General features: G+C 42.8%; 1 protein-coding gene across 1 annotated transcript in view; it reads left to right on the forward strand.

The window, feature by feature from the left end:
* Positions 1–2,973: 2,973 nt before the first annotated feature.
* Positions 2,974–13,494, forward strand: part of TCP11 (t-complex 11) — a gene marked incomplete at both ends in the record, with an annotated part of 29,262 nt that continues 18,741 nt past the window's right edge. Inside the window, 3 exons of the mRNA XM_082664336.1 lie at positions 2,974–3,097; positions 5,927–6,023; positions 10,827–10,947. Of these exons, the coding sequence (XP_082520462.1) occupies positions 2,974–3,097; positions 5,927–6,023; positions 10,827–10,947 (342 nt within the window). The remainder of the gene's footprint in view (positions 3,098–5,926; positions 6,024–10,826; positions 10,948–13,494) is intronic.

The raw sequence follows: 13,494 nt of genomic DNA on the forward strand, positions 1-13,494 counted from the left end.
CGCACATATGTGGGGAAATGGTGGAGAAGTAGGAAAATTCTAGCTGCTGCCTAAAATTCCCTTAGACTGCTTCTCAACCTGGGGTATATGCACCCATAGGGGTACAGAGGTGTGCCAGCAAGTACAGGAAGCCCTTCCTCCTCGAACAAGAATTCTACTCAAAGATTTGAGGAGAGAAAATAGACTTCAGTGTTAAAACAAACATATGACATCTTAGTTTAAAAGGGGAACCCTGGGGTGGACAGCTTTGGGCACACTGTGATGTGAGCGGAAACGTGGCCTTTACCTCTGCCCTTGGGTTGTTTGAGAAATACTTGCCTTATGGGTCTTTTGAAATATGTGCACTTAAATAGGGTAAAGGTGTTGAGTTACTCAGGAGGGCCACTCCTGCCAAAGAATGGACATATGTGGAAAATCCATTTTCACCCATTAGGAGAGTTTAAAGAGGGGTACTGAGGTTGGGGGGGCAGCCAGGCTGAACCAGAGACCCATTTCTAAAGACCAAATCGGTTACACAGTCTTGCTTAGGATTCTGGCTCACGGCTGGGTTTGAACTGATCCAAACATCTGGAAGGTCTCTCACCCTTTCTCTGACCTCCAGTAGCAATTCTTATTTGTACTCCATTCTGGGACTTACCATACCATTATATGTTAGTTATATTTTCTTTTTTATATAGCTTCTCAGCCAGAGTTAGGGAGGTGGTGTGAATTAATAAAAAGTATATGATCAAGAGTCAAGACCCTGCTTGCCGTGTGACTTTTGGAAACTCCCTGAAATCTCTCTGATCCCCAGCTTGCTCATCTATTAAATGGTCCAATATAACACCTGCCTTGCCTACTGAACGGGTAGGATTGCATGCAGAGCGTATACATTACATTTGCAATGTAAAAGCATTTTGTAGATCATTAAACAAAAATCAGTTATTATTAACTAAGACCCCAAAGGGAAGGAGAGTTTATCTCTCACATCATCTTTCTATTCTCCTCAACCTCTAACCTTTGCCTAGTTGGTTCTGAAAACTATTAAAGATAAGATCATGAAATGCTGTCCCCACGGTGACCCTGAGAAAAGTCCAGTTCTGTCTCTCCTACCCCCATCCTTTCCTCCTCTTCTGGCCTGTCTCCTCCCCTCTTCCACATGCTCCCACACTGCTATTTCTTCCTACTGCCCCTTCCAGAGAATTTGGGTAAGAAGAGGACACTTAAAGGGGCTGTGTAATGTATATGAATGAACTACTCTCATAATTTCAGGCATCAGCAGGGCAAGTTTTATGGCAATGCCATTTTTGTGGGAAAACAAACTGGTGTCATTCTGGAGACTTTCTCCCAGAAATAAAAATGCCCAAACAGAATTCTGGAAAAAAAAATTTTTTTTAATAGAGAAATCAACAACCCAATCTAAATATATCCCTGTAATAATGAAGAATCATATTTTCATTTAACTCTTTGCTGCAGTCAGACAACTTCCTCCCACTTCTGGCTTTGGGGTGTAGGCCAGCCTGCTTCACAGTTGACATCCCTGAGGGAAACACTAGGAAAGGGTGATGGGGAGGAAGGGGCAAGTTTAGTGTGTATTGATTTGAGATACTCTGGCTAAACAGTAAATTTGCTAGGCCATTCCCCTCCTATCTGCCTGGGCCTCAGAGTGAAGTGGATTTTCTTAAGCAGAAATGTTCTTGGATCTCTTCATAATTTTCCCCTTCAAACTATAGGAGTTGTGCAAGAAAGATCCACATTCCACACTAACAAGGCAAGGGTTATAATGAGAACTTGGTTTCTTACAGGCAATACTTTCATCTTTTATTTATTTATTTTTAAAGTAAGCTTTTGTGGTAAGAAATCAAGTCAAAGTAATAAAGAAGGATGGGAGAATGTGGAACGGAAACTTCCTTTTCATTTTTTCCCCCAAAGTGCAGGGATTGGAGAGGAGGGGGTCACTCCAGGTCCTCACATCACTCCAGGGGCAACAGAGCTGACCAGGAACCAAGAAAGGCTGGTGACCTGCGGCCTGGAGCGGCGGGATCAGCCCCCAAGCCACAGATGAGCCCGTGGCCAGGAATTCAGTGGGAGGAGCCTACACTGCCTCCCAGTCCCCGCGCCTGCTCCGACAAGCACCTGGCACGGTTTCTCAGCTTCCACACCTGGAGAATGGGAGAAGGGCCCACCTCTCACAATGGGCCCAGGATGTGCTAAGGAAACAACCCGCCTGGGTGTGGTTCTCAAGTTTTATGAACAGGCTGAAGAGAAACAAAACATGGTGCTCCTTCCCTTCCTAAGTAGTTTCAGGTGATCTTTTTCGTGGGGGGCGGGAGATGTCAAGCAGGGAAGGGACCCGGGGACCAGTTAACCAAAGGCCTGTGGAGGCTTCGAGCCCTCGAGGACCGAGGCACTAGACGGCCGCTTCCACCAAAGAAGCCGGCGGCGGCCGGCACGTGCCCCTCCCCGTTGCCCCGGAGACGGGCGGCGGTTTACGTTCAAATCCCGGACTCTCCCACCATGGCACGGCGGCGGGGGTGCGCGCGGGTCGGCCCCGCACGGCCGTCGCCCCTCGCTGCCCAGCCGCGGTGGTACGGCCCCAGTCTAGAGGTGCGCCGGAGCCCGCCCGATTCCGCAGTGGTGGTTGGTCGCCGTGGAGGAGGTGGGGGGCTTGGAATTTGAGCGCCGTGGGCTCCCCCTGCTGCTGGAGCCCGGGTGGGCCTGGGGCGGGCGTTTCGGGCGAGCAGGCCGCCCCTCTGGCCTCAGTTTCCTGGTTGCGGAGCCAGCACTCACTTCTCTGTGATTCCCCAGCCCCGTTCCTCCAGTCTCCTCTGCCCATGTCGGTCCCCGAGAGACGGTGAAGCGGTCCACCCTCCTCTTAGTTTGTCCAGGTCGGGCGCGATTGGCCGGGCCCCAGACCCCTTCGGTAGTTGGAGAGCCCCCTTCCTCGCCGCCCACAGCGCCCCATTTCTCCCCCACCCAGATTCCATCAGCAAAATGACGGACGTGGAGGAAAACGTGCCCCTGAAGGACCCTGGCGATGCAGAGAGCGGGCCCTGTAAGCCCGAAACCTCAGGACCGACCCGGCAAGACATGAGCAGCCCCAAGAACCACCCTTTCAGTAGGTCCAGCCCCGCCGGCCCCGGCCCTCGGGGTGCTTAGTGTGGGTCAGGTGGGAAGGAGCCCGCGGCGCCGCACTTCTCTATCCCCCTTTTTCCTCATCCCCCCCCCCCGCCCCCAATCTTTACTTTCAGGCCCCAGGCCCTCTGTTCACCAGAAGATCTTCAGAGTTTGTAGTCCTGGAGAAAGATGTGACCCAAGAGCGATTTCTTGAATCTGACAAGATGTGAGGTTGAGTCAGTCCAGAGCCAGCTTTGTATTCTTTTATTTTGAATTTGTAGGTGGAAAATGGCAGACACCTGGGGTAGATTTTAAAGAACGGAAATGGTCCCAGATGGGCATTGTGTGCTCTCGGTGCTTCGTTGACTGCATTAGTAATGCAGCTCTGGCCTCATACTCTTTAGCTCATACTATAAGAGATGTTCTTTTATAGTTCTTATTGGGGCACAACGTATCTTCCACACTTTACGTCTGATCTCACTGGGACTCATCCAGCATTTCCCTTGTAATAATCACCAGACAATTTCAGCAGTCATCAATCTGAAGGCCTGTCCACGTGCAACAACCTGCGTTAAATTCTTTAAATTCAATCGCATTTCTTTCTCTTGTAGCCACACGGGGTCGCTGCTGGTTAAGGAAAAGCAGCAAATGGGGTGCTTTGGAATCCTGATTTAGGCCATACAACTCCCTAACCTGAATAACCAAACTCCTCTTTTTTAATAATTTCGAAATTTTATATATCAGGTTGACTTGGTTAAGTTACCAAATTATCTTGACAATGTCTTTGTCCTTGGGATCTGGGTTTTAAAAATCTATTTTAGTTACTTTTTACCTCTAATTTCTCTTTGAACCCTCCCTGTTCCTGAATTTTACAGCTGTAGGAGTTGCATAGTGCTATGGTACTTTTGAGCGACAGAACAATCTTGTCAAAGCAGGCTATGAGCTTTGGTTTGTTGTAATTGGGAAGTGTTTCTGTGTATTTTCCTCAGTTCTTCAATAAGCTGCTACAAGCAGCTCAATCTCCCTTTGAAGATTTTCTCTTTGTTCTGATTTTGCATTACTGAATTAGCAGTACGTCTGTTTGCATATTTGACTGTGTTTTGCCATTTTGGCCAAAACTGAAGACTTCAGAGAGACTGTAAAAATAAAGGGAACTTCCCGTCCACCTAAGGTTCAGTTCACCTTTACATTTACCTAAACGGAAACTCTGCTGGTGGCTTTTTGGTAAATTTTACAATCACCTTTTACCCTTAACTTTTTATTTCGATATATTTAAAATCTGTTGAAAAGTAAAAAAAAAACAACGAATGCCCACATTAACATTTGCCACACTGTTTTTTTCTCTTATTGTATTTTACGTATGTATTTTTTCTTTCTTGAAGTTATAGTCATGACTTTACCTCTAAATATTTCATGTCTCTTCTAAGAACAAAGGCATTCTCCTATGAAACCTCTTTTCTGCAATTTTTCCTTTTTACATTTTTAAACCTTTTTGCTTATGGAAAACTTAAACATATACAAAAGTAGAGAGATTGGAATAATGAACCCCCATTTACTCATCACCCAACTTCAACAATTATCAACTCATGGCCAATCTTAGTTCATTTATATCCCCTCCACATCTTGGAGCCAAATACTTTTTTGTGAACAGATTTTGAAGCTTCATTGAAAGAGAGTGAGAAAATATGATTTATTGTGTGCAGCTCTTTTATACCAAGTAATAATAACTACCATGTACGCCAATTATGTAAGAATGCTATCAGGTAGGTCTATACTAAGAACTTAGAATAGTGGTTCCCAAATGCCAGAGCTGGTTTGTGACAAAATTCTTAGCATACTGTGTGAAATGAAATAAAGATATTGTAATGAGTTTTTCCTAAAGCTAAATTGATTCAGTTTTCAGGACTAGTCTTTTTTCTGACTGTATTCCCTTTCCGCTTTTTGGGAGTTTAAACTATCCTTTTTCTTTTATGAAATGGTTTTGGTGGTGGAAGAGTGGATTTTTTTTTTTCTTGGTTGCACCAGGTCTTAGTTGCGGCTTGCGGGCTCCTTAGTTGCAGCTCACCAGCTCCTCAGTTGTGGCATGCACACTTCTAGTTGTGACATACATGTGGGATCTAGTTCCCTGACGAGGGATTGAACCAGGGCCCCCTGCATTGGGAGCACAGAGTCTTAACCACTGCTCCACCAGGGAAGTACCTACAGTGGATTTTTTATTTGCTTATTTCATACTATCCATACCTGACAGAACAAAAAGTTGGCAAGCTGTCGTCAGTTGCTCAAAATCTTTTTGGATATTTACTAGTCTGTGAAATCCTAAATTCTGGAAACCACTTTAGAAGACCAAGTGAGATTGATGCCATACAGTACCCTCTGTGTGGAGAATTTAACTTCCATCAGAGGCAGGAAGAGGAGAGTGGAATCGTAATATCCTTAGATAAACATTAGTTTTGCAAATCACAAATTATTTCTTTGCCACTTCATTATTTTATTTCTTAAGAGAAAGGCTTTTAATCAGTTTCACTCTGTTTTTTTATAAGGTAGCTTCTTTGTCCTCCCTTACCCCCATGCTGGGCTACTGAGAGGCTCTGTCATGGGGCCTAGAGTTCAGAAAACATAACTGACTGGAATGGTCGAATGAGTGTGTATAAAGTCACTGTGATGAATCTCAATTTGGAGCCTACTCAGTGGAGTGAATCTCTGAATAAAATAGAAATTCAGACTTCTTTGAGTTCACTGGTGTCCCCCATAAGTTCTTTTTTTTCAGTTGAGGTATAAGTGACATAGAACATTAGTTTCAGGTGTACCTCATATGTTCTTTCTGTCACAGGTCTGATAGATACAGTTAATGATGTTTCCAAGCTGAGCAAGGAGATTGGGATGAATCATGATTTCCACATGGAAGAGAAGGTTTTGCCTCCAAGCAGGTACAGGCTCTTCTAATTTTCCCATTTTATTCATCCTGGTATAGGCATTTAGCACTAATGGATTCTGACCAGACTCAAAGCATTTTTATTTAATAACACAATCAGTGCTTGAATCTAAGCCGTTAGAGGTCTCAGCAACTGAAACAGAAGAGTAATAAATTATAATTATTAGTATCAGAGGGTCAAGAAGCAAATGTTATTTAACCAGTGAATAAACCCAAGCAATTTTTGGGATGTTCACTTTGGGACCCCCACTTAATAATAAAATAGTTAGGGTGGATTTCAGATCTTCTCTGACAGATGGGGAGGAATTAGCGTGTAGTAGCTACCTATTGCTGCATGACAAATTACCCCAAAACTCATCAGCTAAAACAGTGTTCATTATCTCCCAGTTTCTGTGGGTCAGGGATTACGGATGTGGCTTCCTCACCCAGGGTGAGGAAGCGAGAGAGTGAGTGAGAGATGGTGCCCAAGACAGAAGCCACGGTCTTTTTGTTACCTAACCTCAGGAGTGACGTCGTGGCCTCTGCTACATTCTGTTTGCTAGAAAGGAACCCATAAATCCAGACCACACTCCAGGGTACAGGATTACACCAGGGTGTGAATACCAGAGATCTAGATCTTTGGGGTCATTTCATTGGTATTGGTTGCCTACCACATGGCTCCTGTCTTATCAGTTACTCTCTATGTGATCACAGATTTAAACAGGCACAGATAAAAAGATCAATTTTCTCATTGTGGTGTTTTCAACTGCCCCCTCAACTCCTCACCCGCACCCCCATTCCCCACTTCATATATCAGCTTAATTTGTGAATGAAGATCAGAACCCTGTTGATGAGGAATGCTCCCCCACCCCCATCAAGCCTTATTTTTCATTCTTCTTAGTTATATTGACATTGCAATAAATAAGAACCATTCCGTAAGTATGACTTGCTGGTTTATTGGCAGTTAAGTGGGTAAATTCATTGTCAGATTTTACATTTTAAAACAGTTCTGATTTCCCACCAACAGACAGATATGTGATGGCAGCTTGTGATAAGTCAATTTCCTTGAATGTTTTTGTCATTTGTCAGCTTCAGGGACTCTGTTACTAAAGTGCTGTTCTCTGCCACAAGTTGCTGCCCTGGTCTTCCTGGTCTGATCTGTTCTTGCCAGCAGATGTCCATGTCAAGCACAGCTTCTCTGGGAACAGGTTTTCACCAAAACCCAGATCCTCTAGCATCTCTCTCACTGCTTAGATGTTTCTGTTGCTGGCAGGAGAGGAGGAAAAAAGAGTAGAGGAAATGAGAGAGGGAGAAATGAAGCAGGGGAAACAGTACTATTCAGAGCTGGGTTTTCAAGTAAGGTAATACAAAATTTATATCAGGAAAAAGGTTGAAATCGAGTTTGAGGTCACTCCTTATTGGCAGTTGGCTTTACTTTGGGCTCATAGGATGAAGTTAATTACAATTGTAGGTTCCTAAGGGAAATCCCATGTTTGGGCATTCATTCATCAGGCATTTGCTGAGTTCTTATTATGTGGCAGGAAAAATGTTGAGTTCTGGGGATAGAGGTAGCTACAGCTATAAATAAATAAGACACTGTCTTTGCTGTCAAGAAGCTTTTGTAAGAGAGACAGATGAATAACAGAAAGTGACTGATAAGTTCACTCAGAGCTGTATGAATAGAGTTCAATGAAAGTTCTCAGCTGCCTAAAGATCAGAGAAGATTTGCCTATGGAGGAAGATTTAGCCTATGATGACTTGAGTCTTAGAGGTGGTCTGGGTGGGAAGGAATGCTCCTGGCAGAGGAATCATGTTGGAGGCACAATGGTGTGAACTGAACAAGTATCTTGATGTGATTGAGCACAGGGTATTATGAGGTAGGAGGAGATAAATTTGAAAGGGAGGTAGCAATATCAGGAAGGGTCATGTGAGCCGTTTATACTGCTGGTGATGGGAAGCCCCAAAGGACTTTGAGCATGACCTCATGATTGGAGTTGCATCTTAGAAAAATCATTGATTTTAGAATGAATTGGTGGGGAACAGATTAAAAAGGGACAAGACTGAAGACAGAGGGACCAGTTAATGGCCTAATGTAGTAGTCCAGGTAAGAGATGATGGTAGGAGGGGATGGATTCCAGAGACATTTAAAAAGCAAAATTTATGGAACTTGGAAGATGGATTGGACAAATAGGGTGAGGGGAAAAGCTTTAAGAACAATTACAGTACACAACAGACTATTAGATTATAGTTGGTTACCTCTGCTGATTGAGATTGGTATGTTGGGAGAGGAATTCTGATATTTGTTTTATTCATCTTTGTATTGCTTTTGTTTGTTTTACAAGGAGCATGCATTACTAAGGGGGGATGTTTAATGCCAGAAAACCAATCACTATTTGGCAATGACTAGGTACAGCCTCAGAATTTTCAAATGATTCTTTTTCTTCTTATTAGTCTAACTCTATAGGTCAGAGAAATCATTTAAATAAAGGTCAGAGGAAAATTAATTCCTTTTAAAATATTAATAGACAATTTTTTAGCATAGTTTAGTTTTATAGAAAAATGATGGAAAATAGAGTTCTTACATTCCCCCTTTTCTCCTGCACACAGTTTCCTCTATTATTTGTATTTTATATTAATGTGGTATATTTGTTACAATTGATGATCCAGTATTAATTCATTATTATTAACTCAAGTTTACACAGGTGTTCACTTTTCGTGTTGTATATTCTGTGGGTTTTGAAAAATGTATAATGACATGTATTCACCATTTCTGTATCACACAGAGTAATTTCACTGCCCTAAAAATCCCCTGTGTTCGACCTATTGGTTCTTCCCTCCCTCACTCTGAAACCCTTGGCAACCACTGATCTTTTTACAGTCTCCATAGGTTTTTCTGAATTTCTTATAGTTGGAATCATATAGTATGTAGCCTTTTCAGATTGGATTCTTTCAATTAGCAATATGCATTTAAGGTTCCTCCATGTCTTTTGAGGGCTGGATAGTGCATTTCTTTTTAGTATTGACCTCTTGGTTGCTTCCAAGTTTTGGCATTTATGAATAAAGCTGCTATAAATGTCCATGTGCAGGTTTTTGTGTGGACGTAAGCTTTCAACTCATTTGAGTAAATACCAGGGAGCACTATTGTTGGATTGTATGGAAAGAGTATGTTTAATTTTGTTAGAAACTGTGGAACCATCTTCCAGAGTGACAGGTCTTAACACTTTGCATTCCCACCAGCAATGAATGAGAGTTCCTGTTGCTCCCCGTCCTTGTCAGCATTTGGTATTCTCAGTGTTTTGGATTTTGGCTATTCTAATAGGTGTGTAGTGGTATCTCATTGTTACTTTAATTTACAATTCCCTAATGAGATGTGAGGTTGAGCATCTTTTCATATGCTTATATGCCATCTGTATATATATCAATACTTTGGTGAGGTGTCAGTTCAGACCTTTCCCTGTTTTAAAATTGGGTTGTTTTATTGTTGAATTTTAAGAGTTCTTTGTATATTTTGGATACTAGTTCTTTATCAGATATGTGCTTTGCGAAGATTGGAGCTTGCCTTTTCATTCTCTTGTCTTTCACAGAGCAGTTCTTAATTTTAATGAAGCCCAACTTACCAATTTTTTCTTTCATGGATCTTTCTTTTGGTGTTGTATCTAAAAGGTCGTTGCCAAACCCAAGGTCACCTAGATTTCTCCTGTTATCTTCTAGAAGTTTTAGAGTTTTATGTTTACATTTAGGTCTATGATCTATTTGTGGAAGGTGTAAGATCTGTATCTAGATTCATTTTTTGCATGTGGATGTCCAGTTGTTCCAGTACCATTTGTTGAAAAGACTATCCTTTCTAAGTGAATTACCTTTGCTTCTGGTTTTTGTTTGTTTGTTTGTTTGTTTTTAAAAATTATTTATTTATTTATTTTTGGCTGCATTGGGTCTTCGTTGCTGTGCGTTGGCTTTCTCTAGTTGGCTATTGGGGGCTGCTCTTTGTTGCAGTGCGTGGGCTTCTCAGTGCGGTGGCTTCTCTTGTGGAGCATGGGCTCTAGGCATGTGGGCTTCAGTAGTTGCAGTATGTGGGCTCAGTAGTTGTAGCTCACAGGCTTTAGAGCACAGGCTCAGTAGTTGTGGCGCGTGGGCTTAGTTGCTCTGCGGCATGTGGGATCTTCCTGGACTAGGGATCGAACCTATGTCCGCTGCATTGGCAGGCAGATTCTTACCTATTGTGCCACCAGGGAAGTCCCCTTTTTTTTTTGAGTTGAGGGAAAAAGACGGATATTTCTGGCTTCCATGACTGGCTACATGGTAGTGCCATTGAAATTGGGAATACAGGAGGAACAGATTTGGAAGGGGAAGATAGTGAATTCAATTTTAGACCTGCTGATTTGGAAGTATCTATAATTATTCAGGTGTTATCAAAGAATGAAAATCCTTTCCTAGATTTTAGGTCTATAAGAAAATGAAAGATCATTTAGTTCATTGCTATATGTGTACATAAAGGGAAACTAAGTCACATCTTTTCTAAGCTAAATGCAAAATCAGTGCTAAAGTTCAGCCCGATCTCTATTCAGGGTTCTTCCTACTGCAGAGGGTGGGCTGTGCTGGAACCACAAGGAACCCTTCTGAGAGGTTGTGCTGGTGCCCTGACATCCAAGTTTAACCCCAGCTTATTTAGCTCTGCTACCGTCCAAACATAGTTCCTGGCCTTTCCCTGTCTGTATAATGGTCTTTTATCATATCAAACACTGTTTGGGGCTTAGGAGATAATGACCTTTTGGCAGTTTTTGAGTAGAGAAAGTAATTTGTTCATTTAACCTTCTTACAGTCTGGAAGGCAGGGTCAAGGAGACAATGCACAATGCCTTTTGGGATCATCTGGAAGAGCAATTATTAGCTACTCCTCCAGACTTCAGCTGTGCTCTTGAACTCCTAAAAGAAATTAAAGAGGTGAGTGACGAACCTTTCATTTGTAGATGTAAAGTTCATAGACAGGCCCCGCTCACTGGAATGTCAGTGGCTAGCAAATCCTAACTGAACATGGTCCATGAATCAGTCAGAGTCTAATCAATAGACAGAAATCACACAGTAATTTCAACAAAGAAGTTTTAATATAAAAATTATTATAACAGGGAATTGGAGAAATGAAGGCTTTGGGCTAGTAAGAAGCAAAGAAAACTCTACTGGAATATCAGACATAAGGAGAATCCTTTCTCATCCCCAGGGGATGGGGAAAACCCAAGGACCCAGTTCCTCATTTGAGGGCATGTCTGTGCCAGGGGAGGTTGCTGGCCTGTGTGTGCTGCTGACCGCTGTGTACTGCAGGAGCTGGCCCTGGAGAAGCAGCCATTTCCCCTACAGAGTCCAGCACTAGAGAAGCCTCTCAGCTGTAGGAGCCAGCTGCCTGCAGAGCCACGTGTACTGTAGGAACCTGCCATGTGAGCATTCCAGAACCAGGAAGAAAAGCTCTTGCCTTTTGCAATGTCTTTCTAGTATGTGGTGGATACACCCTAAGGTGACCCCCAGTGATCCATGCCCTTGTATAATCCTCTCTCCCTGAGTGTGGATGAGATCTATAACTTGCTTTTAATCAATAGAATATGGCAAAGGTGATGGGATATTACTCCCAGGATTACATTTCATTATGTAAGACTTTATCTTAGCAGGCTGGAGAGAGAGACTTTCCAGCTGGCCTTGAAAAAGCAAACAGGTAGGGACTTCCCTGGAGGCGCAGTGGTTAAGAATCTGCCTGCCAATACAGGGGACACAAGTTCGAGCCCTGGTCTGGGAAGATCCCACATGCCGCGGAGCCACTAAGCCCGTGTGCCACAACTGCTGAGCCTGCACTCTAGAGCCTGCAAGCCACAACTACTGAAGCCTGCATGCCTAGAGCCTGTACTCTGCAACAAGAGAAGCCACTGCAATGAGAAGCCTGCGCACCACAATGAAGAGTAGCCCCCGCTCGCCACAACTAGAGAAAGCCCACGTGCAGCAATGAAGACCCAACACAGCCAAAAATAAATAAGTTTAAAAAAATTGTTTAAAAAAAAAGAAAAAGCAAACAGGTATGTTGTGAACTGCATATGGAGAGGGCCACATGGCAAGGAAATGCAGGTGGCCTCTAGGACCTGAGGGCAGCATCCAACAAACAGCCAGTAAGAAGCTGGGGCCTTCAAGTATACAGCTGTAAGGAAGTGAATTCTGTCAACAATTTGAATGAGCTTGGAAACATTCTTCCCCAGTCAGGTTTCCAAATGAGAACACAGCCCAGCCAACACCTTGGTTGCAACCTTGTGAGATCCTGAACAGAGGATCTGGTTAAACTTTCTGGACTCTTGACCCACAGAAACTGTGAGATGACAAACGTATATACTGTTTTAAGTCTCAAAGTTTATGGTTAACTTATGATAACAGAAAACCAATTAATAACCATCTCACATGCACCCCAGTGTTCATAGCAGCACTATTTACAGTAGCCAAGACATGAAAGCAACCTAAATGTCCATGGACAGATGAATAGATAAAGAAGATGGGGTCCATATACATAGTAGAATATTGCTCAGCCGTAAAAAAGAATGAAATAATGCCATTTGCAGCAACATGCATGGACCTAGAGATTATATCATACTGTCATACTAAGTGAAGTAAGTCAGACAGAGAAAGACAAATATCAGGTGATCTCATTTATATGTGTAATCTAAAGTATGATACAAATGAACTTATTTGCCAAACAGACTCACAGAGAAAACGAACTTATGATTACCAAAGGGGAAAGGGTGAGGGCAGGGATAAATTAGGAGTTTGGGATTAGCAGATATAAAAACTACTGTGTGTAAAATAGATAAACAACAGGTCCTACTGTATAGCAGAGAGAACTGTATTCAATATCCTGTAATAAACCATAATGAAGAAGAATATGAAAAACAATTTCATTATATGTATCTATATAGATATAATCTGGATCACTTTGCTGTATACCAGAAACTAACACAACATTGTAAATCAACTATACCCTCCCCCCGAAAAAACAGTGCCATCTACAGATGAAGCTTAAAATTGTGCCATCTGGTAAAGGAAAAATATTTAAAGGACTTACTCCATTTTCTCCGAGAAGAAAAGGATGGATTTGGAGAGGATTTGAGAGGCAGTAAATTGATAAATGTTGCATTCCATTCCTTTGGCTACTCAGCTTCCATATGTACCCTTCTATAAACACTCAAATTTCTGAAAACAATTCTATTTTTACCTAATAAGACATAGCTATCCAGGAAATTCCCTGGCCATCCAGTAGTTAGGACTCCATGCTTTCACTGCCGTGGACCCAGGTTCAGTTCCTGGTCAGGGAACTAAGATCCCACAAGCCGTGCAGCGTGGCCGAAAAAAGAAAAAGAAAAGACAAAAGACATAGCTAGGGCTATGGTGGCGCAGTGGTTAAGAGTTCGCCTGCCGATGCAGGGGACACGGGTTTGTGCCCCGGTCCGGGAAGATCCCACATGC

The sequence above is a fragment of the Grampus griseus genome (genome assembly GCF_964374135.1).
Source record: "Grampus griseus genome assembly, chromosome: 10".
Classification (NCBI taxonomy): Eukaryota; Metazoa; Chordata; class Mammalia; order Artiodactyla; family Delphinidae; genus Grampus; species Grampus griseus.